This window comes from Carassius auratus, chromosome 9 (genome assembly GCF_003368295.1).
Source record: "Carassius auratus strain Wakin chromosome 9, ASM336829v1, whole genome shotgun sequence".
Lineage (NCBI taxonomy): Eukaryota > Metazoa > Chordata > Actinopteri > Cypriniformes > Cyprinidae > Carassius > Carassius auratus.
The window spans coordinates 11,494,084-11,521,416 of record NC_039251.1 but is presented as its reverse complement, the minus strand read 5'-3'; the positions used below and the strand labels follow the sequence as shown (position 1 = coordinate 11,521,416).

At 38.2% G+C, this 27,333-nt stretch overlaps 1 protein-coding gene across 2 annotated transcripts in view; it reads right to left on the bottom strand.

Annotated features, from left to right (window-relative positions):
• LOC113108370 (uncharacterized) overlaps window positions 1-27,333 on the bottom strand; it is a 66,778-nt gene that overhangs the window by 20,951 nt on the left and 18,494 nt on the right. For both annotated transcript variants that reach the window (XM_026271445.1, XM_026271446.1), the window contains exons 19-53: window positions 25,055-27,244; window positions 24,249-24,923; window positions 23,383-24,057; window positions 22,578-23,252; window positions 21,751-22,425; window positions 19,822-19,934; window positions 19,647-19,714; window positions 19,327-19,448; window positions 18,516-18,646; window positions 18,256-18,398; window positions 16,883-17,050; window positions 16,527-16,747; window positions 13,198-15,579; window positions 12,782-12,885; window positions 11,452-11,558; window positions 11,033-11,241; window positions 10,479-10,555; window positions 10,202-10,332; window positions 9,717-9,884; window positions 9,089-9,253; window positions 8,724-8,919; window positions 8,440-8,579; window positions 7,740-7,859; window positions 7,545-7,635; window positions 6,732-6,911; window positions 6,170-6,458; window positions 5,003-5,117; window positions 4,589-4,918; window positions 3,583-3,652; window positions 3,357-3,491; window positions 3,079-3,234; window positions 2,010-2,193; window positions 1,677-1,895; window positions 801-997; window positions 217-374 (exon numbers count right to left, since the gene is read on the bottom strand). In XM_026271445.1, coding sequence (XP_026127230.1) covers window positions 217-374; window positions 801-997; window positions 1,677-1,895; window positions 2,010-2,193; window positions 3,079-3,234; window positions 3,357-3,491; window positions 3,583-3,652; window positions 4,589-4,918; window positions 5,003-5,117; window positions 6,170-6,458; window positions 6,732-6,911; window positions 7,545-7,635; window positions 7,740-7,859; window positions 8,440-8,579; window positions 8,724-8,919; window positions 9,089-9,253; window positions 9,717-9,884; window positions 10,202-10,332; window positions 10,479-10,555; window positions 11,033-11,241; window positions 11,452-11,558; window positions 12,782-12,885; window positions 13,198-15,579; window positions 16,527-16,747; window positions 16,883-17,050; window positions 18,256-18,398; window positions 18,516-18,646; window positions 19,327-19,448; window positions 19,647-19,714; window positions 19,822-19,934; window positions 21,751-22,425; window positions 22,578-23,252; window positions 23,383-24,057; window positions 24,249-24,923; window positions 25,055-27,244 — 11,779 coding nt within the window. The remainder of the gene's footprint in view (window positions 1-216; window positions 375-800; window positions 998-1,676; window positions 1,896-2,009; window positions 2,194-3,078; window positions 3,235-3,356; window positions 3,492-3,582; window positions 3,653-4,588; window positions 4,919-5,002; window positions 5,118-6,169; window positions 6,459-6,731; window positions 6,912-7,544; window positions 7,636-7,739; window positions 7,860-8,439; window positions 8,580-8,723; window positions 8,920-9,088; window positions 9,254-9,716; window positions 9,885-10,201; window positions 10,333-10,478; window positions 10,556-11,032; window positions 11,242-11,451; window positions 11,559-12,781; window positions 12,886-13,197; window positions 15,580-16,526; window positions 16,748-16,882; window positions 17,051-18,255; window positions 18,399-18,515; window positions 18,647-19,326; window positions 19,449-19,646; window positions 19,715-19,821; window positions 19,935-21,750; window positions 22,426-22,577; window positions 23,253-23,382; window positions 24,058-24,248; window positions 24,924-25,054; window positions 27,245-27,333) is intronic.

The window sequence follows — 27,333 nt, the reverse complement described above, 5'->3', positions numbered from 1 at the left end:
GACTGAAGTGATGGCTGCTGAAAATTCAGCTTTGCCAACACAACAATAAATTACATTTTAAAATGTGTTTAAATGGGAAAATACATATATATTTCATAGTATTACATTTTATCTTTGTATTAATATTATACCAATGTACTACCCTGGTACTTTTTCTGAGATTTGAACTTAAGTGAGAGCTCAGTTGGAGTAACTGACACACTGAAATACGTGTACCTTTCTTGTGAGGGTGAGGTTGTAGCCCTTAGCCAGCTTGTCTTTGAGGTAGAAGGGCGAACCACAGCATTTAAGGCCTCCGCGCTCCAGGAAGGCGATGCGGTCACTGAGAACTTCAGCCTCATCCAGGTGATGTGTGGAAAGGATGATGGTACGCTCTGGACAGTTAAACAAAACCAACAGAGAGGCATGTCAAATCAAAGATCCACTGATACAGGCAGACAGAGAGAGACAGGCTCTGAACAAAGAGCTGATGTACAACGATAACACAGGAGAATCTGACATGACCCTCTTTTACGGTCTTAAATCCTTGCTCGAGATAAATTCGCTAACTGTCTCCACGGAAGATAATTAAACATCAGAGGGAGCATGACGGATAACAATCAGTCGTTACTACATCTGCGTCTGGATTCTTCCCTGTCTGGATTTGACTGCACGCACCTTGAGAAAATCCATTCAAGCCTAATTAAATTCTAAACCAAGTGTCGCATACTCGATAAGAACAAAGTCCTTTGGGGTAATTTGCTACAGGTACAAGCCAGGGAATTATTTTCAGCCTGGTCTGAATTGCAAGGGGATTTCACCTTGCTTGTGTTGAAGGACAATGTCCCAGATGCTGCGTCGGGAACAGGGATCCACCCCGGTGGTCGGCTCGTCTAGCACCACCAGCCGTGAGCCTCCAATGAAGGCAATGGAGATGGATAGCTTCCTCTTCATACCTCCTGACAGGGTGCCGACACGCTTGTGGCGATGGGCGTGCATGTCTGTTTCCATTAGGATTCTAAGACACGAAAAAGAGGGACCATGTTAATGCAAATTTCTCATTTAGCTGATGCTCTTTCAGTATCTACAGTGATCTGAGCCAATACACCTTGCTCTAGGGCACAGTGTGTTGGATCATCTATTGTGGGGTTTGAACCAACAAACTTCTACCAACCTGTTCAAAAACCTCTAAACCAGATCATTATCTCATATCGTTCCAAACCTATTTAAGTTTCTTTCTTATATTGAACACAAAAGAAGATATTTTGAAGAATTTTGAAGACCTAAACAGTTGTTAGTCACCATTGACTTCCATAGTAGGGAAATAAATCCTATGGAAGTCCATTTAACTGTTTGATTACCAGCATTATTCAACATAAGGAAGAAACTCATACTCATAGTTTGGAATGGAATGAGGTTGAGAAAATTGGTGACAATATTTTGGGGTGAACTATCCCTTTAAATAGCGTCAATGTAGTTTAAGTTAGCAGATAAACTACTTTAAATTATGAGTAGGCTGTATTGTGGGAAGCTTCAGTTTTAAAGTAGTTTAAAGTAACTTACCCAACAATATTAAACTGGAAACTTACATGTAATATGAGTTTAGATAACTTATAGCTTCTGTAAATGTTAATTTCTCTAAGGGAGTGTTACAGAAGAACATAAAAACATACTGTAAGACGAGTACTGAAACTTACTTTTGTACTTGTTCGTTCACTTCCTGTTTGGTCAAGTGGGGAGCTTTGATCTGAGCGTATAGCAGCAGGTGTTCCTTTGTGGTAAGGTGGTCAAACAGGACATCATACTGCATGCACACGCCCATCTCCTTACGCACATCATCTATAGACGTCTGCATATCCATCCCATACACCTCAATGGTGCCGCTGGTCGGTGAAAACAGTCCTGTCAGGAGTGACCTGAAACAAAAAAAATACATTACAAAAAAAATGTTGTTATGCTTATTTAAACCAATAGCTTATAACTGATTTATTTTTTATTTTTGAAGATGCAATATACTGTTATGCTCTTACATAGTGGTGGTTTTTCCAGCTCCATTGTGACCCAGCAGAGATGTGACATGTCCCTCATAGAAAGAAAGGTTCAGATTGTCTACAGCATGCCGGTTGCTGTAGGTCTTCGTCAGGCCATAAAGTGAGACTCCAACAGGCAATCCTGAGAAGTCTTCTTCTCCATTACCCGCCAAGCTACTTTTACCTACAGGGGCATAGTTAAGGAAAAGCAAAGATGTTCAAATATCACATAGAAATTGAAAGGATTAAAATTGATCCTACGATTACAATCTGTGTCACCTTCAAAGAAGGCAGAGTGTGCAAATATATTTCAGCAAATAGATCTGAAGCAAATCCCTCAAATGCTCAAAAGTTTGATCAGAAATATTCTCTCTTGTTTTGAAAGAACATAATACTTTTATCCATAAAGGGACATTACATTGATCAAAAGAGACAGTAACAACATTTAAAGTTACAAAAATATTTTTCAAATAAATCCTGTTCTTTTGAACTTTCTGTTCAAAGAGAATCCTCAAATGAAAATGTATCAAAAGGTATTTTCCACTATATTATATTATATTATATTATATTATATTATATTATATTATATTATATTATATTATAACCTGCTTTTAACATTGATAGTAAGAAGAAATGTTTCTTGGTTACCAAATGAGCACATAATTCAGCTATCATCACATAAATATATTACATTTTAAAATATATTAAAGTATTTCAAATTGTACTGTTTCACAATTGTACAGTAAAAATATTACTGTTTTTACTGTATTTTTAATCAAATAAATGCAGCCTTGGTGAACCTCTGAATGGCAGTGCAGGTAATCTACTGCAGTGTAATATTTAGCCACAATATAATCTATCGTTTCTACTTCCGTCTGTAATGGTTTCACCAACTAGTTATTCTAACTTGCACTGTTATTAAAAAGGTGTGAGAAACATGAAAATAGCATCAATGTATGTTTTTAAGTATATAGCTATGCACTCATGCAAACGTACTTTACTGCTCAATGCTGCTACAGACCAATCAGAATCATTTCAAAGTATTTCAAAGCACTCTGTAATAATGTACCTTTGCTCTTGTCAGTGTTTTTTTGTTCGTGCATCATGTTAGTAAAGAGCAACCCTCTGCCTATTTTCTTTGGCATTCTGCTACAGCAGCTGAACATATCTGTCCAGAAGGACCGACTCACTGGGAAGTACCACGGAACAGCAATGCCATACTTTCCTGATTAAGAGAAAAATAGATTAAACAATAATATTAACTACTAACTCCACTACTAAAAATGAAATCTGGTTATTTTTGCAAACAAATTTGATGAGCTTCTCAACTGAGCAACCCGCACATACCTGGGAAGACCATGCGGATGTAAATCCCAATGATAAAGTATACTACTGAGTCAATGAGGAGCAGCCAGCAGAGCCAACCGAAGGAGGAAGTGTCACCAGCCAGAGGAGAGATATAGATGTTGCTCCACTGGATGCCTGAGGTGTAAGTACACAATGCATTCAGTCAACGTAATTATCCCAAACATACACTAATTAGAGACAATCTGAGTGGTTTGTGTCAGCATACCTTCTTCCTGTTTTTCATAGCGGGAAATATACTGGCTGGCATAACTGAAGCATGTCGGAGAAAAGAGACTCTGTGGACCAAAAACAAACACTGTGAGATTTATACTACAGCAGTCGATCGATTAAATCATTTAAAAGACTAGTTCACCCAAAATCAAATTCTGTCATCATGTCACTTACATTACTTTCTTACAAAAGGTGAGTTGTTATAAGTAAGTCAAACTGGTTTGGATTGAAATGGTGAATGTATAATTTGTATTTTTTGGTGTAAACTATTCCTTTATTCAAGAATAAACTGTAGTTAAAACCATAATGCATTTAAGATTAAATTTTTAACTAAATAATGTGTTCATAATGGGGTTTTCATACTGTAAAATATATGTCCATATGGATATAACAATACTGAGTTAAATTCCTGCAACAGCCCCGTTTGCACAAAAACAGATAAAAACAAAGAAAATGCCAACATGGATATGCAAGTCTGCAATAACTCAACAAAACAACATTATAACCCCACTCTTCATGGACATATTACATGTAAAGTTGTTTTGCCGCTACAACGGCCTGCGCATTAGTCCTCTGCTGGTGTTCGCATTAACATTTCTACGAATGATGCGGTTTCACATTTGTGGGTGATATTTCACTTGTGGAGCGGCTATGATAATTAAATTTCACCATACAAAGATTGCAAATGACTTTTGTTAAATGTCCCGCCTGGCTTTGATTTATAAATAAATTATCCGTAAAGAATTTCTTCCTGCATTTACTGAGAAAACATGCTGTTCTTGGGATTTTTGGTGTGTGTGTAAGAAAACTTGGTTCCTGCAGTAATAGACATACTAAATAATGTCTAAATAAAAAATAGAAAATGCAAACAGGTCCACACCACAACAGAACAGTGCTTTAGAATTCACAAAGAATAGAATAAAAGTTATAACATCAAACTGAATGTGTTTTTTTTTTTGTACTGATGTTAAATTGCAAACTGATTTAAATGCAGTACAGACCAGAGCACTCTTCACACTGAAGGAAAGATTGTCCTCCAAGTGGATCAGCACGATGAAGGGGAAGAAACAGATGACATAGATAAGGCTGCCGCTCAGCCCGGCGATGTTGGTCTTATCGAAAAAGGAGCTGACCAGGAAGCTGATTGCAAGGACGCTGAAGCCATAGTCGCAAAGGTAGAGGAAGAGCACGAAGGCATTGCTGCGAGGAAGGATGCCGCCAGATTTCAAAATGATGGTGAGGATGATGACGGTCGCCAGCAGGAACACAGCACTTTCAATTAACCAGGCAAAGAAGTGGCTGATGGGATTGACCCCCATCATTTTCATGTACTGTGGGAAGAGAGAAAAGACTTTAGAAAGCTAATTAAAGTTGGTGGGAAAAGACTGAAGTAAAAGTATGCTTTGGTTCCAAACCTCGTGAAGTCGCAGCTCTCTCTCGTGGACGAGTTTTTTCACAAAGTGGGCGACAAACAGCACCCAGGAAATCATGAGAGCCATTGGGAAGGCAAAAGCGATGCTGTTGAGGTAGCTGGGGGGTAGAAAGATTTGAGATTAGCAGGTGGCGGGCACTTTTGTTATGCATATTACTCTATATTCAAGATTTCAAGATTTTTATTCGTCACATACAAAATTATATATAGCATATATAACCAGCAGTGAAATAAAAATAACTTCAAATGTTGAAGAGGAACCGATGAACTGACTAACTTAATCAAGTATCTGTTTGATTAACGTTGTAAATTCAAAATCTAAACTGATGCCCCACATTACTGATCTTCTGCAATTACTGTAATTCAGACGTTAATTTGGTTGCAATCCATTTTCTTTGGAAAAAGCTTGTCACTATATTGCATTTATTTTCTCATTCTAGCATCTGTTAGTGTTATTTTAGTATTATGAATATAGTGCTATAGGATTAATTATTTAGATTTCTTTTATATATTTTTTTCTCTTTTCATTTTAATTGTTAATTTCCCGTACTTTTATTTGATTTAGCCATTTTCATTGTTGGGTTTCTGTTATTTATTATTTATATGTATAAACGTTTATATCTTTTATAGTTTTAGTATTAGTCATTTTAACACTTTAACATGCAAAGGCAAGATTTCAAATTTTTTGATATTATTTATTTTAATGAGCTTATCACCTCATATTTATATTTTATTTCAGCTGTATTTAAAAGACCAAATTGTTTTTTTTAAATAACAACACTGGCTTCTATCTAAAAGCCACAATCTAAAACATCTAAAGCCACCTTAACATTCCGAAAGAAAAAAATATGCAAAGTAATTATGATGTTATTTAAGTTGATTTTCATACACAACCACTGGAAAATTCAGTGCCATGACAACAGCTCTGATCCAGCACTTCATCTACACAGAACCAAAGCCAAACCTAAGCTTACAAAATGGTCTTGCTGCCTTGAAAATAGTGCTGTTTTATCAAACAAATGCAAATCTAGTATTTTTATGAAATACTAGACATTCATCCTACAAGAGATTTTTCGAATGAACAAACAACTGTTGTCTTCTAATGAGACGCTCAGTGTGTATGTAGGGTTTGTGCTTGTGAGACACTCACTCATCCTTGTAGTAGCAGGGATACGGGAACGCTTGCAACTGGACCGCGGGCCCATCAATGGCTTTACCCGTCTGCATTTCGATGATGGCTCTGTCGATGCTCTCCTGCAGATACACGAAGCCTCGGTTGTACCGCTGGGTCTTCGTTGTTGACACGAAGGCATCTTTCACCCAGAAGGGATTCCGTACTCGGTCTGTGCGCATGACATTCTCGATGTTCATTCGGATGGTGTAGTCGATGTTCTGGGGCAGGCTACTGGAGGTCTCCTCAGGAAGTTTGAAAATAATGCCTGTGAAGATGAGCAGAGTTCATGTGTATAAGAGGGAAGTGATCTGTTGTCATAGTAACCTCGAAGGGCCGCTGCTCCTTGATAACAGTGGAAATCTATATCTCAACAGAATTGAATCGAATTGCATTGAATTACAGGCTTTACAGCCCGATGGCTCTTCAGTGCCTGTGGTGTCCTCAACCAAGAGTATCACCAAACGAGTGGGGTAGTCAGTTGAAGAGGTATCTCCTGATGAGAATGTGTGTGTGTGTGTGTGTGTGTGTGTGTACTCACTGGCGTAGAGTTCACGGTTTTGAGCCAGTTTCTCCGCCTGCTCGTTGAGTTCATCAGTGGAGTTGAAGGCTCGGTAGCGGTCGAAGTTGACACAGGAGGAAAGGTTCATCATCAGCATGGAAAGCGTGGTGATCTGCTCCATGATAAACTTGTTTTCCTCTAAAAGGACTGTCATGTTTGCTGCAGAGAGAGTTAGAAAAACTGTTCAAGCCGCTGTAGATTTAGGATAAGACTCTTGTGTATAGGAGCAATGCATATCTAGTTGTCAAATGCTCGGCTGTACAACTCCATTCAAACAGGGATAGTTTTCCCAGAGGTTGGGTAAATTTGTGTCTCGCAGACATAAGCTCTATTTTGAGAGTAATTATTTCTCAGCATTTACAGATGGTTGTCTGTGATTTAATTGCCATGTGAACCATTAATGTCTATTTTTTCTTCCCATTGGTAACAGTTTATAGCCAAACTCCAATTATCAGAATATAAATATATACATGGAAAATTAATGGAAATATTTTCAAAATATATACTGTATGTGTGTGTATTTATATATGCATAATAAATATACACAGTATATACACATATATTATGCAAAAACTTTTTTGGATGAATCGATTGACAGCACTAGAAAAAAACACATCATTATTATGACTTGGCATTTCATTAAAATGCAAAACTTTCTCATGATAATGACTTTGTTTCTCATAAATATTAGAAACGTTCTCGTTAAAATAAAAACTCATAATAATGAGAATTTTTTTTCTAATAATAATGCTGCATCCCCATGATGCAAGCTTTGCATGAACTGTTACTTACAGAACTGGTTGAGAGTTGTGCTCATTTGTGCAACATCAATGCCGGTCTGAGTCTTAATGAAGTTTTGGACGAAAGGATTGCGCAGAGAATTCTGTGAAGAGTATTTTGATAAAAGAGCAGTTAATGCAGTAGAGTTGGGGGGGGGGGTGTAAATCAAATAAAAAGTGTTTATTTGATTTTCTCTTGACTCAGTACCTGAAGTATTGGCAAGGTTTTTGTCAGGATGGTGGCAGACTGCATCACATATGACGATGACTCTATCCACTCGGACGCATAAAGCTTTAGATCACCAAACTGGTGCAGAGTAGAATTTGACTGCAGGAAAGAAGGAAATGTTTTGTAACCAAAAAAAAAAAACACAAAATGTTACAAGAAAACATAATAGTTTGCTTTGTGACCAGGCTACCAATCTATATCGATATGACTGTATAGATGCGGGTCAGAAGTCCAGATTTATGCTGCAGTATATCCCTATATACTTTATCTTTGCAAGTATCTTATTATCTGCAAATATGTCTCCTAGCAACTGTGGAGAATAAATTACATTGTACAATGAACAATTACCCACAGAGATGGTCATTTTCTATGTTTTACACACCTGTCTCTAAAGGAACTTTTGTTGATTCAAGTTAACTACACTTTTTCCCCTTGGTGTTGCCATGTTTAATTTCAGTTAAATCAGTAAATAAAATCAGTTTTTTTTTTCAAGGCAGAAAATTGGAAATTGAAACTTTTGAAAAAGGACATAACACGTGTACAATTGGCCCAAATTGGATCCAATCACATATTTGCTTTTTACATGCATGCAAAAATGATCTCTTTGTCAAAAATCTGTGAAAGTGTAATTGTTGCCTACATGCTAAATCTTTATTCATAAGATGTTTTAAACCAGCACCTTTCTCATGATCTCTCTCGTCACTGGTGTGTCAGGTGAGTACAGGACCTGTCCTAACAGCATGGGTTTGAGGAAGGCCCAGGCCACCGCGCCGCCTGTAGTGTTCACCATATCCAAGTAGAGGTTCATACAGAAGGGACCTGGAAATAAGCAGTATATTAATTAAGCCTGACCACAGCACTTCATCAAACTTAACTCAATATGCTGTAAGCAGATTTTTGACAGGTCATTATCATAATGCTTTAGTGCACATTTAGCAGTGTGCTGGGAATATGCGTTCATACTAGCATCGGGTGGGATTTTGAACTTCTTAATCAGCTCTTCTTTTTTGTGGTCCGTCTGGACAGAAGGATCAGTCTCGGTTACAATAGGAACTTTTCCGATGGCGAACAGCGTCAGGATGCCGTTTTTGCATAAGGCACGAGCAATGGTACTAAACGTGGCCCTGCTAGAAATGGTGGACCGCTTTCCCCTCACCAGCTGTGGGAAAGAAAATACATAGACATGTTTAAAATAAAATAAAATAAAATAAAATAAAATAAAATAAAATAAAATAAAATAAAATAAAATTAAATTAAATTAAATTAAATTAAATTAAATTAAATTAAATTAAATTAAATTAAATTAAATTAAATTAAATTAAACTTACACTGTGGAACTCTTGGTTGGCCACCAGGTTTAGCTCTCCAATGTTTGTTAGGTATCCCTGTAGTTTGTTAATGGCAGGTACCAGTTTGTGCATCATGTCCGTCAAAAACTTGACCATCTCTAGCATGACTGCCACCAAATCCTGAATTTCTTTGGACAACACCAGCTGCAATAAAATTCCTCAAGGTTATATAAAATATCATATAAAAGGTTATATAAAATGGTTTCTAAAGATTAAAAATATAAAGTGGCAATGTCTGTGGCTCGATAATCCATTCAAGTACACACCTAAACACTTTTGAATTAAATAATTAAAAAATATATATTATTTTCTCTCTTTACTTTAAACTTCAAAACTTGGAAGCAACTTTATACTTGGAAGCAAACCAAAGATTATAATAATTGTTTTTTTTTTTCATTACAAACAAATGGAAATTTTGAATGGCTAACAGTGAACCCCAATCTAACCCTAATAAAAAAAATAAAAAAAATGCATTAAAATTGAGCATTACTATATATATATATATATATATATATATATATATATATATATATATATATATATATGCAAAACATTAAATTAATTGGATATACAATATATCCAAAACATTCTGTGCCAAGCTCTTTACCCTGAATAAAGCCGCCTTCATGTCCACATGGCGAAGAAAGAGGACCGTGATGCTGTACCAGTCATGTGACCGTTCACAGAAGGTGCTGAAGATCTCCTGCCCTGCAGGGTCCAGTTGCAAAGACGAGGGGTCCGAGCAATGCTGTAGGTTTGCCAGCCACACCAAGCTCTGCGAAGAAGAAAGAGACGACAAACAAAACACATCACAATAAATCTGCACTCTACAAGACTTCACACTGGTGAGGGACAGAGATGCTGTATTTGTTACCAAACTATATTGCGCTTGGGACCTACAACCCTTTGGAAAGACAACAATGGCCATGAAAATGCTCAAAGTTGTTGAGGTAGAAAGGAGAAAAAATCCTTGGGAGGAACCAGGAGCCCATCTTCCTTCAATTTATTTTCATTTCTGTCTCACACTGTGAAGCCATGATTTTTGGACACATCTTTTGAGCCCCTCTGATGTGTGCATGAGTTGTGATGTACCTGCATGTTGCTGCTGGGTAGAGGGTAATCTAATAGAGCCTGAAGAATGTGAGGGGGGAAGCTGGTATACCGCTCGACATCCTGAACAAACAGAGTGGTGTTTTTCAGCAGCTCTGAAACTTTCACTCCAGCTGTCAGAAAGCAAGACAAAAGACAAGTGAGAGAGCAGACATGCATGCATGACAAGGTTGAAAAAGACTGATTGGACCGCCATCTGATAGCTAAGAAACACTTGTGTTTCCACAGTACTTTTGATAGAAGCGACAGCAGTATGTACCTGGAGATGACATATTGATATTAAGACTTTTCAGAGTTGAGATGTCGAAGCCCACAACTTGAGAGAGAGTTGATGTCCTTTATAAAAAAGAAAGAGTGAGTGAGAAGAGAGAGAATAAATCCATGAGTAGTATTCCTGGAAAAACTGTTTATATATATTTACCTAAATATTTTTACTTTAAATTATATATTGTTATATTATATATATATAAACAATAGTATATAATAATAATAATACATTCGATGGAAAACAGTGATAACATTTAATGCCATTATTATATTTTGTAAATGTATTTTAATAAAAAAACAACAACAATGTAAACACCTGATTAATTTTTGTAAGATTATCTTTTGGGGTCTGAATTGATTCACTAGAATGAATCAGGTTTTCCAATGCTTTATATAAAGAAAAGTGGACAAAAAATGGATAGTATTTATCTACTTTCATTTAACTAAAAATATCAGCAACTTTTAGTTAGTTACTCCCCAACCCTGCTGAATATACATTGTACATGTTACAACAACAAGGTTGAAGGTCATTAAAGAAAAGAGTACCAGTCCACTCCAGTGTTGTAAGTGTTAGGGTCTCCAATGAAAGTCTGGAAAATCAGATCATTGATGTCGGTGCTTTGGTTCACCAGGTTGGTTGTGAGCATATAGAAGGCCTGAACTGCGGGAACAACAGTGTCGCATAGCACTCTGGGTCCCAGAGGCAGAACCTGGGTGATCAGCTGCACAGCAGCCATGTTTTCCAGAGCACACACCTACATTATCATAGAAGAAGTTGGTTTCAGAATACTTGAAATATAGGATATGAGTCATAAGGCCTAATGATTTGTAATTTTGTATTCTCTTTACAGTTCTTTATTCTCTTTTTATGGCATAAGCATAGCAATAATAACAAGATGGTAATTTTTGCTGGCATATGCTTTTAAAAAGTCACTTTTTTTAATCTTAACCCTCAGAAATCTCACCTTAGTTAACAGGTGGTCCAGTGTCGTGCCCGAACTCTCATTTGTCCAGCCGGCTGAGCCTAATTCAAAGGCGGTGTTTAGCACTTGCTGTAGAAGATGCAGATTTTCTGCAGAGAGGCGAGAGAAATGGAAGAGGGAAAACAAAGATCAAGCTTTTGCAGAGCTGAAGTAACTTAAATTCCCTACAGGCATCATTACTTGCACCTAACTCCACTTTAAGGCTAACCTCACAGACCAGCAAGCAGCAAATGATCTAGCTAAGAATCCCCCCTTAGAAAAGAGACATTGAAAGCTTTATGGTGCTGTGTGCTGATTTAGATCTGACAGCTCTTAGGTGTGCAACACCTTAAGCTAAAGATAAGACAGTTAAGAGGGAAATTAAATGCTCAACAAGACATCAGCTTTATTAAAGAAAATATAAAGCAAGCTGAGAGGATTGAAAAGTAGTTTATCAATTTAAATGAGGGAGTGCTGCAGTCAAAGAAATTGGGGAATAAAAACTGTGGATCTCCAGAGGGGGAAAAAACGGTGCACTCTGGAGCACAGCATGATGATATGTTTTAAAGTTAACTCTTGGAAAGAATAGTATATCTAGAAATTAAAATGACTCACTCGAACTTAATCAGTACTTTTGTCTTATCTTCTTTAAGAAGAGAAAGTAATATTTGACACTTGTTTTCACACAAGTATCAGTAACTCTTAATTAGATTTATTATTTTATCCAAATGTTAAATTATTTTCTTGCTTAAAGCACAAACATCACTAAATTTAGTTAAATCTATGCCTAAAACAAAAACTATTTGAATAAATTTAAGGATTTACCTGTGTGTGCAGGTTTTTGAATGGCACAAGAAAGAGTAAATAATGTCCTTTATATTTTTATAAGAGAATATAAAAGATAAAAAAAGCATTTGCTATTTTAAAGAGCACAGGCACTGTAAAAGTCTCGTACGTACTCAGTCTGGCCACATGCCTCCTAGCTGTATATTGCAGAAAGCAGACTTCAAACCTGCCATTTACTACACCAAATCTTTGAAATGTCCCAAACATAAAGCAAAATACTTTGTTTAATGCCTGTGTGGATTACTAAGAGTCATTTATTCAGAGGGAGAACCTGGAGTCTGCGACATTTACTGTGCACATGCATCTTGTTATTGAGCTGAATACATTTTAATTATATGCAAAAAAATAATTATGTATTCACACGGCTGAATGCAAAATACTTGTTATGCTATATGCTAAAATACTGTGGGAACATAAGATCGTGGAAATAAAACCCCTGAATGAACAGTGTTATAGGTCAGTAGATCTAGCAAGATGATTTATGTACCTTGGGATTCGTTGGCCAGGCTTCTTATGATGGACTTAATATGAGAAGAATATGGCAGGTCTTCTGGAAGGCTATTTTCGAGGTTTGTCAACAGCACAGGAAGTCTATATAAACAGAGAAAAGTTTCATTAACTAATAAAAAGTTGCTCTTTCTGCTGGGTTAGCTTAATCATAATGTACTACTATGGATTACGATCATTTATTTTCATGACCCCAAGACTGTGTTCTTTTCAGAGTCATAAACTATGTTTCTCTGAAGAAGTAAGCAATTATGCAGGGTAAATGCCATGGTGGCTGAAATTATAAGAGCAAAGTTATAGCCATGCATTGAACAAGAAAAACAAATAAAAGGTTTTCCTAGTCATGAGCTTATAACCAGGAACCAGCCTTGGGAGCACAACCTCAAAGAAACTCACTTGTCAGTCCAGTTAGTGTCATTCATCCCCACCAGATGGTCGATATTCATGCTAGAAGCCCCCAGCGCTATTTTGGCGAGTTCAGACTCCACATTGCTGCTATTGCCCAGCAAGATGAGATTTTGGATGGTGTGCAACAGCTGCTGGGTAATAACAGCTGTTTGGGTGAAAGGGTTTTGGTCTTCTTGGATGATCACTAGGATTGTCTTAAGGGTCTGCTCTAGGTCACTTATAATGGTGCTGGAGGAATTTGAGTTCATGTTGTGAAGTTTGTTGACAGAACTGGCTGCTTGAGATACAGCCCCACTGACATCCCTAAAGGTGCTGGTGCCATTAAGAACAAAAGACATTGTCTCCATTAGGTTGAGTGTGATATTGATGTATGGCCGTCCCTCAACAGGCATTATCGAGTATATGGAAGATGCAACCTCACTTAAAGAGTTCAATGCTTGTGAGATTTGGATAGGGGAACCGGATAACATAAGGCCCTCGTAGAGACTCATGGACACTTGATTAGACACGGTCATCAAGATGTAAACAAGGCCATCTGGAGTCATATGCATAGATGTCGGATCATAAGTAATGTTTAGAGAGTTAAGAAGAGACTGTGTAACCAGCTGGGAGATTTCTGGGAAGTGGGATGAGATTTCTGCAGTGTTGGATACTTTTGAGAGGGCACTGAATAGAGCCGATTTGATAGCAAAGAGGTACATGTGCGTTTCCTTGGGGAGAACGACAACCATGTGATTGAACGTCTGGGTCAAAAGCATCTCCGTCTCAGCAGCGCTGCTTAGGCTATAGTTTGACATGGAGAGGTTGAATAGGATGTGGGTGGCCATGGCACTGCTAAGGATGACGGGATGGGTGACCTCTTGAACAGTCTGTCCATTCGGAAGAGCTGTGATATTTGAGAGGGCAAGGACATGGTTTAGGGAGTTTGAAATCATGCTGGTGGACATCATGACTTTTTCTATGTCTCCGGGATATGCCTCGAGCAATGCAAAGGCTTGCAGCATTTGTCCAGATATGTTAAAATATACAGCTATCTCTCCAGAGGGAAGTGAGTCGAAGGCTTCTGCGGTTTGATTTACAGCTGCTAAATAGGACTCTACGCTCATCGGCGACCCTGGACTGGAAAACGAGCCAATTATGTTTTGGAGAATGCCAGTGACCTGAGGGCTGATGTCCTTGAAGTTCTCGTTGAGCGCCATGAGGAATTGAATTGCAATGTCTGTCCCATTTCCACCCTGCAAGATGATATTTGACACCAAAGCTTGAAGTTGTTGGGCCATGTTCTCGACTCTTTGCGCAATGTTCAGAGGTGGCTGGTCGGATAACACCATGGCCACGTCAATTGTACTTCCTATGCTCTCTGCAAATTGCTCTACTTTATTAAGGTCCTGCAAACTCCACCCATCACTACTGATGTCCATGAACATCTCCAGGAACTTCTGTCCATTGCTAGGGAGTGTCAAGTAGGACAGCACGTTCAGAGCTGTGTCAATGGTTTCCTCCTGACTTGTAATTTCACTCAAATAACCCTTCAGTAGGACACCCAAGTCTGGATTTGCAAAGAAAACATGAATAGTCTCCAGAATTTCAGTCGAGGTTGGTGGAATGGATAGAACTTCAAGCAGGGCTTGGTAGTCGATGTCAAGAAGGTCAAGGAAGTCATCCACTGGCTCTCTCTGTACATCGCTAGCAATTCTTCTGGCATTTTTTGTCTGGGACACAAGACTTGGTAGGTTCTGTCCCTGAGCAATTTGCATTTTGAGTGGACTTAGATATTGTTCCACAGGGTCGAAGAGGTCACTGGTTAGTTTGATCTGTTTCAGCATGGACAAAACATTCCCTGAAAGGTCGATAAAGGTTTTTGAGAGACACGGCAGTGGCATCTTGGTAAGGGCATCTCTTACTATATCGTATAGCTTGCGCAGGATCTCCAAGACAAAATTTAATCCAGTATCTTGAGTAGAGTACAGCCAGTTGAAAAAATCAACAGTTTTCCATAGGGTGCCACTTGTATCTTCCAAATACAGAACTTGCTGCATTACTCCATAAAGGGTGGGCCAGTCGCCCAGCAATCCCGTACCAATGATTTGCTGGATAACCTCTTTTATTAAACTGTCAACTGTGCTTCCATTGGGGTTCATAAATATGTCTCCATTCAGGATGTAATTAATGGTTTCCTCTGTAAAGTTCATTCCGGTGAGCGTGACCTCCAGAGCTTGCATGATGATCTGAGGGCTTACAGTTGAGTCCTGGAGGAGATTGCCATTCTGTAGGATGACCTCTATAGTTTTTCCAAGTGCCTCGATGTATGGCGTCATCCAGGGAGCTTCTGTCTTAATTTGATCCAGAGCCATTTGAACTGAGGAGAGGCTGATGAATGAGAGACAAATTAGTTCACTTAGGATGTTCACAAAAAAGTTACAAAATAAAAATGGCTCTTTAAGGATCCATTAAAAGCTGGATTAAATAATGTACCGTAATGCATATATGTGATAGATTATAAGCCATTACAGTCCAAGATACTTACATTTAGAGTTGATGTGACCATTTATGAATCAGCCATATGAACATAAGCCGTCTACATTTTTTTAAACTGGATTACTTGTACTTAAGGCAGCAAAACATTATTCCATATTTCATCTTGATTTGGCTCTCCATTTCAGCGGGCACTCATATTATATTAATAGAACTGTATAGTTATAATAGACTTAGAGACAATTTCCATCATGTTCAATGATCTACAGCCGGTTGCATAAATGTTCCTGCAGTCTTACGTGATTGATTTGCCCAGATATTCGTAAATGCATAATTTGATTCCTATCAGCAGTCAGTTCATTACAGGGATGAGCACAAAAAGCAGAATCAATTTAAGAGCAGGGAGATAGAGATAACAGAATAATAGAAACTACTTTATCTGCGCAAACCTGTTTGGAAGCAAAGGAGTCAAACTGAATAAATCAACCTTAATGCAAATTTAATTACTCTTACTTAGTTTGTTTGCATGATTCCAACCCCTGGTCCTTGTGGGTAATAACTGCAAATCTCTTGGCAAATTTGAGAAGGTATTTGGGTAATATAATCAGGCTCGTTATAGTGTCGAGGTATAATGGGCGTATGAGTGTGGGCAAAATTGCTGCACGCTTTTGTTGTCGGCAATTTAGTCAAGATATACAGTTTGAAAAAAAAAATGGTGAAAAGCTCAATAGCGTTTATCTCTATAAAAGATCTTTCACTGTTATAAGACTGCCGCTTGTTTGCTGTCATGTAATATGACTTGGGTTAAGTATCACAGTAAGAACATATGCAAGCATTAATACCTTTGGTTCAGCTGCATCTGGAGGAGCTGGACATTCCAGTCAGCCTGGTTTGTTATTTCTAGCACAGAGAGGTTGTATAGCATTGAAGTGTAATGCAATAAGACCTCTGAAAGGTGACTGCTAGCAAAGGTACTGTTTAGGATCGCCCCATAGAAAGTCTCCAGTGACTCGGCCATCATTCCTGCAGTGGCATTTATCCATAGAGGGTTCATCTCCATTCCCTGTTTAAAAACACAGAGGGACAAAGTCTAAATCAGTCTTTAGTGCACACTACCATCTAGTGGTGGAATATGACAGTTGCATTTGAGAGCCATAAAAAAAGGCTGTTAATATAAAACTGGAACTTATTGTCTCACCGTCATATTAAAGGCTGGAGCTGGTTTATTGTAAGCTGCTATGACTGGCACTAGGCTGATGTTACACCACAAAGCAACAGTGTCTTCACTTATTCCAGTATCAGCTCTGACATCGTGCCATATCTGCTGTATGTAGCTGCAGTTCGGGCTCTGACCCTCCAAACCAGCCTGATGGGTGAGGATATAAAATAAAATAATTATCACAAAAGCCTAACACACATGGTACTGAATTGTTTTTGTTTAAGTTTTTTTTACAATTCACTATTTAATTCTGGAGCCAAAAAGTCATCACATGCTTGGAAATGCAAGAAAAACAAAACACAGATCATTTGTCAGGGTGTGAATGAGTTTGGAGCATAGTTCATACGCCAGGCCCAGGGGAAGGGGAGGGGAACCCATCCATGATCTCATTTTATACCTTGTGAATTGAAGTGATGTGATCTTTGATACTATCAGAGACAAAGCATTCACTGAACATGTAGCAGAGAAGCAGAGATATATGACTCCTACCAGGATTTAAGCATCTGTTGTGAAAGGAAACCAGATTCTCCCTAGGGATGAAAAGTAGCACCTAATGCTCTCAAGCTAATGACTAGCTGTTTATTTGTGATTTATACATTTTTTGGCACACTGAGTGGGTCTTTTGGGCCTTTTCATTTCAGAAAAAAAGATAGACCATTTGCCGAATACATTTATTAAAGATGCCTGTGGCTGTTTGGAAACACACAAAAAGCTAAATACCAACTAACACCAGGTTATGCAAGATACAGTCTCCTCAATGCCTAATCAAAAACATTGCGTTACTAGGATATCTTGTCCTTACTAATAAAAATAGATTTTCTTAAGTTGGTGCTAGAGTAACCTTTCAAATTCTTTCAAAATTTTTGTGGTTTCAGTTACTCTTTGTTTAGCATAACAAGTAACAATCAGATTACTCGGCAGCCAATTAAATTTTGGATTCAAGATCAAAATCAAGTCATTTGGCTGGCGGGATGCCCTCTTAAAGGGAACCACTGTAAAACAACCGATCTTACATACAACATACAAAAACTGTCATGCCTTCATAATGTCACTCTTTCTTCTGCTGTCACTGAGGAGGAGTTCAGCTATTTTAAGCTGAAGCCACAACAAACCCATTGTAGGTGTTTGAGAACACTGTATCTTCCACATGACTTTGCAATTGATTGGGTATGTGTCAAAAATGGGAAGGTCAATCATTTCTCAACAAGGCTCGGTGGGATTATAAAGAAATTCCAGCTCACCACTCCTCTATTACATAAAGCAAAACCCTGCATTCTTTACATTGTTTCAGACAGGTTTGTATAAGTATCTTAACAGTCCAACACATCAGTAGATAGGAATGTTGTTCTAACCTGCAAAGCAGCTTCTACAGTTGACACAAGGGCCTGTGGCAATCCACCAATAAAGGACTGAGTAGTGAAACCACTTGTGTTCATAACATGAAAAATGTCTGACAACAGGTTGGACAATGGCTGCTGGAGGCCGTGGAGGAGCTCTGAGGAGAAGAAAGCACTTGCATTAGATGCATACAGTTCAGATCTGAAAGACATGAATGTCCTACACAGCAATTCTTTTGCAGCTGTATTGCAACAGTAATCTTTGCTTCTCTCACCTGTTTGTGCCTGCAAGTTGTTAGCACTGCTGACAATGGCTTGTTGAATTGTGGACACGACAGACGGCAAAGAATCCCACATAGGAGTACCTTTGAAGGTTGAAAACAGAGCAGCCAACATCTTCTCTAACCTGTTGTTCAACAAATACAGTCTTATTAACATTCAAAACTGAGAGACAATAAGAAATAAATCTATTTTTAATATGTATGCCCAATGGTTTTATTCCCAGGGCATGCATGCATTAAAAATGTATATATAGCTTAAATGCATTGTAAGTCGCTTTGGAAAAAGGCATTCTGCCAAATGCAAAAATGCTAATATATGTGTGCTTTTTAATATATTAATGCTCTGGGATTCTAAAGAACCTTCTCCATCCTGAAAATGTAACAGAATTTAATCAGCTGATTTAATTGGAATCCCATTTAAAGACTAAACAACTCAGTTTTGGCAAGGAGCATCACACCTACTAATCGTTTGTGCTGAAATCGTGAGGTGACAGACTAATCGACTGCCTCTGACATTTCTGCCACCGCTTTTTTAATTTAAAAGTCATTTAAGTGTAGAAAATCCACCCCACCCCCCAATGCTTGGTTATAGAATTATCACACATAATGATCAGCTTTTGTAATATGTTGCTTTTTACTGATAAAAAAAGAACAAAATGTGAAAAGAACAAAAGCTTGTCAGATCTTCCGAGTGAGAAAGAGACCAGCCCAACAATTACTGTATCAGTGTTCTTTTTAAAGTTGTCAAAGTTTTATAGCCACATGAACTCTCAATGATTCCCTTGACTATATGAATGAAGCTTACTTGTCAAAGGTCAGCTGGTCAGCACTCCCGGAAAGGATCTGGACCAGAACGCCTATGGATTCTGTGACAGTCTGGGTGGACTCATTCTTGAATGGTGACACAGAGCCCAGAAAGACTGCAAGCTGTGGCATCACAAAAAAGTTCAATGTTTGAATGTTTTAAGTACACATATACATAGCACACTTATATTTGTTTGTGTGAATTGTATTTATTTGCACAATAAGTCAACACATATCATAATATGGTAACATTTCCCTGTCAAGAGATTTGTTGTTTGTAATGGAGCCGTCAATAACAGGCCAGAAATAAAAGAAATTTACCTGTTCTGTTATTTCATTTAGGCTGCCAAGACTGAAGTTGCCTAGGTTGTGCCACATGTTTGTATATCCTAAGAAAAATATATAGTACATATATCTATGACATCTTGATTGAATAAAATATAAATAAGTAAATAACGAATTTCGATTACCAACAATCACTGTACAGTGAACTTGCCTTCATTTGAGTTTAGAACATACTCCGTGACCTTGAGTATCACAGATATGATGGGCTGAGCTGTGTTGTTTGATGGCAGTGAATTCTGAAGCTCTCTCATCACATTCACAATGCTGAAAATGAACAAGAAACACCAACTGTCATTACCTGTGCATACACAAATATATTTATTGCATTTACACTAAAATTCAAAAGATTGTTGTCCTTTTTTCAAAGTCTCACCAAAGCTGCATTTATTTAATCTAAAAGGCTAAGACAGTAATACTGTGACATATATATATATATATATATATATATATATATATATATATATATATATATATATATATATATATATAATGTATTTTTATATATTTGTGAAATATGTTTTGCCAAAGCTGAATACAGCAGCTGTTGTTCCAGTTTTCCATGTCACATGATCCTTCAGAAATCAAATGTAGATTTGGTGCTCAAAAACATTTCTTGCTATTATTAATATTGAAAACTGCTGTGCTGCTAAATATTTTTTTATAAAAAGTTATGCATTTCATACAATTTTGTCAGCATTTACCATGAATAGAAAATTCAAAAGATTAGCATTTATTTAGACTCCTAAATAAATATTATGAATTACTTTAGTCTAAGTAATATTATAAATTACTTTACTGTAAATTGTATTAATTTAATGCATCCTGGCTAAGTACAAGTATTAATTTATATATATATATATATATATATATATATATATATATATATATATATATATATATATATATATATTGCCGACCCATAACTTTTTATTAAAAGTCTAGGCATGGATAGATGGATAAATGAATGGAAGGACAGATCTATTTGTTTTTCACTATCTGCTGTATATTTATAGATGTCCTTGTCTGTATATGTAATAAGCCTCTAAGTGCAGTTTGAAATTTTCTTTTAAAATTAGCATTTTCATTAGGCTCTATGGGTGGCACGGTTCGGTTCACCCCACACGGTTCGGGCAGGCGCTGGGACCGCGGTTCAACTTAAATCTGACAAAACATCTGTAATATGATTTGCTATAAATAGCACGTAAAACAAACTGGGTTCAACTATTATTTGTTTCTGTTGATGGATGCGCATTCTGGATTCCCAGACATTACAACAACAGCGATAAGAAGAAAAAAAAAAACTGGACAAACCATTCACTCTTGTTCAATATGAATGCTTTATGCTGGAATAAGAGAGCAGTCATTTATTCCGTCATCACCCGGGTGCTGATATAGCACGCTCACAGATGAGACCTGAACAGCACACGTTAATATGTATTTAAACTAAACTAATTTAAGCTTTGTCTGTTGAAACATTTAAGAGCCGAAGGACGCAAGCTAGCAGTGAGAAGATTTGTGCATACGCTCATCCGAAGCGCACAAACCCACGCTTCAAAACACGCACCAATATAAACTCTCTCTGAAGTATTGTGTTTAAATTAGTGTGGACAAATTCACACAAAAATTACATCAAAATGCCCGTTTTGGTAAGTATCCTACAGCAGACATAGCCGGCTGAATGCAGGCCTACTAGATCAGTGCATTCTCTTAAAGTGTCTTTATATTAATCGAACGGCAACAACAAACAAATCACTCACTGCTCTTAATTAAAAAGCTTTTATAACTTTAATAAAGAATTATATTTAATGTATATAGTTCAATATGCAATGCTGTTTTACATTTGATTACTTTATCCAATTCCTGTACCTAAAAACTTATGCTAGACCTGCCTAAAAAAATAAATAAACTTAAAATCACTGTTTATTCTTTGCATCTTTAGTCTATTGTATTTATTTGTGCTGTTGCTTGTTGTTGGATAGAATATTCTTTTTTTTATTAGAAAAAATAGTTTTTCCACTTTACTATACACACACACACACACATAGGTGTGTGCATACAAAAATATATAGTCTATACTTACACTTCATTCCATTTGTCTGGTCCTGCAGATTGGGAGATGGTTTGCAAATATGTTAAAATGCTGTTTTTCATGGGAACCAACACCTCAGCCACCTCTGCTGGCAAGAGGCCATGAATAGCTCCCTCTACCATCTGTATAGTCTTCTGTGTGAGATGGTTAGCTTGCATGTTGTACATATTGGGGTTCAGGATCAGCTGAAGTGAGCCATTAAAAGCACCGAGAACATTGTTAATCACATCCTGAGGTAGAGCTCCAGTTTCATTTGAAACACTCTCCAGAACTACTCTGACAGTACTAATGATGGCTTCTGTGAAGTTTTCGCTTTGGAGACCACCATCAGTGCTAGAAACCTGTAGAGCGTAGGTTAGTCTGTGAGACACCTGTTCAGCAACATCGAGGAAGGCTTTGTCTTCAGGGGAGAGTAGAGGGGCCATGGCTTGAAAAAGTTGGTCAAGATTCACCCCAGCTGCAGCAAGATCTACAGAGCTAGCATTCCCCTGGAAGATTACAGCAAGTGCCATTGTCAGTTGTTGGTTAATGATCCAGTCCTTGGTCAAGTTGCCTTCATTTGAGCTCAGAAGGTTTTCTGTGAGCTTGATTATCATTGATATGATGGGCTGAGCTGTGTTGTTTGATGGTAGGGAATTCTGAAGCTCTGTTGTCACATTTATAATGCTAAAAAAAAAGGAAAAGAACATCACTACATCTGTAGTTATTCCTACAAATATACATGCAGTCCATTTATATACAAACCAGTCATATTAGAAAATGTGATTGAAACAGAGAGAAAGAACAATAAGCAACAAATAAATAGTATCTACACTTACAGTTCATTCCAAAGATCAAATCCAGCTGGCTGGTAGATGTTATTCAGATAGGATAAAATGCTGTTTTTAATGGGAACCAACACCTCAGCTGCCTCTGCTGGTAAAAGGGTATGAATCGCTCCCTCTACCATCTGGATAGTCTCCTGTGTTAGGGTGTTAGCTTGGGCATAGCTCATGTTGGGGTTCAGGATCAGCTGAAGTGAACCATTAAAAGCATCAAGAACATTGTTAATCACATCCTGAGGTAGAGCTCCAGTTTCATTTGATATACTCTTCAGAATCACTCTCACAGCACCGATGATGGCTTCTGTGAAGTTTTCACTTTGGACACCACCATCAGTGCTAGACACCTGTAGAGCGTAGGTTAGTCTCTGAGACACCTGTTCAGCAACATCGAGGAAGGCTTTGTCTTCAGGGGAGAGTAGGGGGTCCATGGCTTGCAAAAGTTGGTCAAGATTCACCCCAGCTGCAGCAAGATCTACAGAGCTAGCATTCCCCTGGAAGATTACAGCAAGTGCCATTGTCAGTTGTTGGTTAATGATCCAGTCCTTGGTCAAATTGCCTTCATTTGAGCTCAGAAGGTTTTCTGTGAGCTTGATTATCATTGATATGATGGGCTGAGCTGTGTTGTTTGATGGCAGGGAATTCTGAAGCTCTTTCATCACATTTGCAATGCTGAAATTAGAGAAAAAAACATAATCTCTCTTACAAATATACATACAATACATATATTAAAATTTTATTGGAAAGCAACAATTAAACAGAGCAAAAGATCAATATGCAAATAAATAGTCTCTACACTTACAGTTCATTCCAAAGATCAAATCCAGCTGGCTGGGAGATGTTATTCAGATAGGATAAAATGATGTTTTTAATGGGAACCAACACCTCAGCTGCCTCTGCTGGTAAAAGGGTATGAATCGCTCCCTCTACCATCTGGATAGTATCCTGTGTTAGGGTGTTAGCTTGGGCATAGCTCATGTTGGGGTTCAGGATCAGCTGAAGTGAGCCATTAAAAGCACCAAGAACATTGTTAATCACATCCTGAGGTAGAGCTCCAGTTTCATTTAAAATACTCTCCAGAACTACTCTGACAGTACTAATGATGGCTTCTGTGAAGTTTTCACTTTGGAGACCACCATCAGTGCTAGACACCTGTAGAGCGTAGGTTAGTCTCTGAGACACCTGTTCAGCAACATCGAGGAAGGCTTTGTCTTCAGGGGAGAGTAGAGGGTCCATGGCTTGAAAAAGTTGGTCAAGATTCACCCCAGCTGCAGCAAGATCTACAGAGCTAGCATTCCCCTGGAAGATTACAGCAAGTGCCATTGTCAGTTGTTGGTTAATGATCCAGTCCTTGGTCAAGTTGCCTTCATTTGAGCTCAGAAGGTTTTCTGTGAGCTTGATTATCATTGATATGATGGGCTGAGCTGTGTTGTTTGATGGTAGGGAATTCTGAAGCTCTGTCGTCACATTTATAATGCTAAAAAAAAAAAGGAAAAGAACATCAGTACATCTGTAGTTATTCCTCCAAATATACATGCAGTCCATTATATATATATATATATATATATACACATATATATATAGACACACAAACCAGTCACATTAGAAAATGTGATTGAAACAGAGAGAAAGAACAATAAGCAACAAATAAATACTATCTACACTTACAGTTCATTCCAAAGATCAAATCCAGCTGGCTGGTAGATGTTATTCAGATAGGATAAAATGCTGTTTTTAATGGGAACCAACACCTCAGCTGCCTCTGCTGGTAAAAGGGTATGAATCGCTCCCTCTACCATCTGGATAGTCTCCTGTATTAGGGTGTTAGCTTGGGCATAGCTCATATTAGGGTTCAGGATCAGCTGAAGTGAGCCATTAAAAGCATCAAGAACATTGTTAATCACATCCAGAGGTAGAGCTCCAGTTTCATTTGAAACACTCTCCAGAACTAGTCTGACAGTACTAATGATGGCTTCTGTGAAGTTTTCACTTTGAAGACAACCATCAGTGCTAGACACCTGTAGAGCGTAGGTTAGTCTCTGAGACACCTGTTCAGCAACATCGAGGAAGGCTTTGTCTTCAGGGGAGAGTAGGGGGGCCATGGCTTTAAAAAGTTGGTCAAGATTCACCCCAGCTGCAGCAAGATCTACAGAGCTAGCATTCCCCTGGAAGATTACAGCAAGTGCCATTGTCAGTTGTTGGTTAATGATCCAGTCCTTGGTCAAATTGCCTTCATTTGAGCTCAGAAGGTTTCCTGTGAGCTTGATTATCATTGATATGATGGGCTGAGCTGTGTTGTTTGATGGCAGGGAATTCTGAAGCTCTTTCATCACATTTGCAATGCTGAAATTAGAGAAAAAAAACATAATCTCTCTTACAAATATACATACAATACATATATTAAAATTTTATTGGAAAGCAACAATTAAACAGAGCAAAAGATCAATATGCAAATAAATAGTCTCTACACTTACAGTTCATTCCAAAGATCAAATCCAGCTGGCTGGGAGATGTTATTCAGATAGGATAAAATGATGTTTTTAATGGGAACCAACACCTCAGCTGCCTCTGCTGGTAAAAGGGTATGAATCGCTCCCTCTACCATCTGGATAGTCTCCTGTGTTAGGGTGTTAGCTTGGGCATAGCTCATATTAGGGTTCAGGATCAGCTGAAGTGAACCATTAAAAGCATCAAGAACATTGTTAATCACATCCTGAGGTAGAGCTCCAGTTTCATTTGATATACTCTTCAGAATCACTCTCACAGCACCGATGATGGCTTCTGTGAAGTTTTCGCTTTGAAGACCACCATCAGTGCTAGACACCTGTAGAGCGTAGTTTACTGCCTGAGAGAACTGGTCAAGAAAAACAAGGGACTCTTTATCTTCAAGATGGAGTAGGGGAGTCAAGGCTTGGAGGAGCTGCTCAAGATCCTTCCCAGGTGTTGTAATATCTACAGAGCTAATTTCCCACTGGAAAATTCTAGCAAGTGCTGTCATCACATTTGGGTTAGTGATCCACTCCCTTGTCAAGTTGAGGTAGGTCATGATCTGAGCTTCAATTTCAGCAGGGATACTGTTGTTCATTGGGGAGCCTAGAGAATCATAGAACGCCTGCTGGATCTCAAGAGTTCCTTTAATCAGTGCCAGCTCATCCTGCAGCATGGTCATGGTTGTATTGGAAACTTGTACAAGATCCTCACCTTCCAGAGGAAACCTCATATGACTCAAGCTCTGGATCTGATTCATTGCTAGCGTCACCATATCTGCTGCTGCATTGTTGAGTGCCACCTGCATTTCAGTTATGCGTTTCAGTTGATGGAGAATCTCAGCAAACATACTGCCACTGGTGGCATTTCCAAGCTTGTTTAAATACCACAGTGTGATTTCTCCATACACCATCTGTGCATACTGTCTCTGCACCATCAATGTCGAGTTAATGGTGTGGTATGGGTATTGTTCTCTGAATACATTTTTCAAGAGGTCTTCCAGAATGTTGAGCTCATTGGTAATATCAGTGATGTTCTCCACATCAAGACCCTGAAGGTTTTGTCTAATGGCTGACAGTGTTGTAATCAGCACCTCTTCTGTTAGTGCAAGTGGGTCAGATCCAGAAATGGATATGTTATTTAGTTTCTGATACTCTATTGAAATTATGTTAAGCCAATTATTAAGAGTCATTTGAACATTATCTGCCACAGGTATTACTCCAAGTAAACCAGAAGCAGTCTGGATTAGCTCAAAGATACATTCGGCTTGTCCATTAGCAGGAGGCTTTTGGGGAGACTGTGTAGTTTGAGTGTTCATGCATTGTGGGATTTGAAAGACCATATTCAGAGTCTTAAGTAAGGATGCTGACCAATTAGAATGAATTACTGAATTGACTTGTTCTAATTCCAAATTGGTGAGATTGGAGACTTGTAAAACTTGACTGATGTTCAGGGGAGATGCATAAGCCTGCTCAAGAAGATACTGAATCTTTCTTAAAATTTCCATTGAGGCTTCTGATGGCTGGGACATGTTCCATGGCAGGAGCAGAGTGAGAACATCAAGCACAACAGGGAGAGTCATGTTACCCAGAGGTGTGATTGGGATCGTCATATTATTTTCAAATGCAAGGATTGCTCCAAGATTATCGCAGGCATTCTGGACATCAGCAACACAGTCCTGGTCAAAAGCTGAACACATCTCCAGATCTCGAATGAGGGCATAAGTCTTATTTAGCACTGCTTCAAACTGATACTGTTGTGCTGGAGGCAAGATGGCTCCAAGTTGGCTCAAAATAGCTTGAAGAACTGCAAAACTATCCTCTACATTTAGCATCTGGATGGACCCATTGTTCAAGACCTGAAGGACGCCCATGATGACTGGGTGCATGCTCGATGTTTGGGAACCTCCTGACAACAGGTTCTCTATCTTCCCCAGTCCAAAAGCTTCCATGATGTCATTTAACAGAGTGAGCGAGAGCTGAGTATCAAACTGTTGTGTGGACTGAATGTTGGTGAGGAGCTGAATTTCTTTATCAACTGTATTAATGAGGTTCAGCAACAAGTCTCTAAGTCTCAAGTCACCAACAAGGAGCTGACCTGGTAGGCCATTGGCAATGACTTTCTGTAAAAGTTGCATGTAACTGTTTTGGAGGAGAGCTACTGTCCCCTGGAGAGGTCTAAAATCAAATGAAAAGGTGTAATTGAAAGTCATTGAATATAACAAAATAATCTATATTGTATCACCAATTTTACTTTTATGTAATCT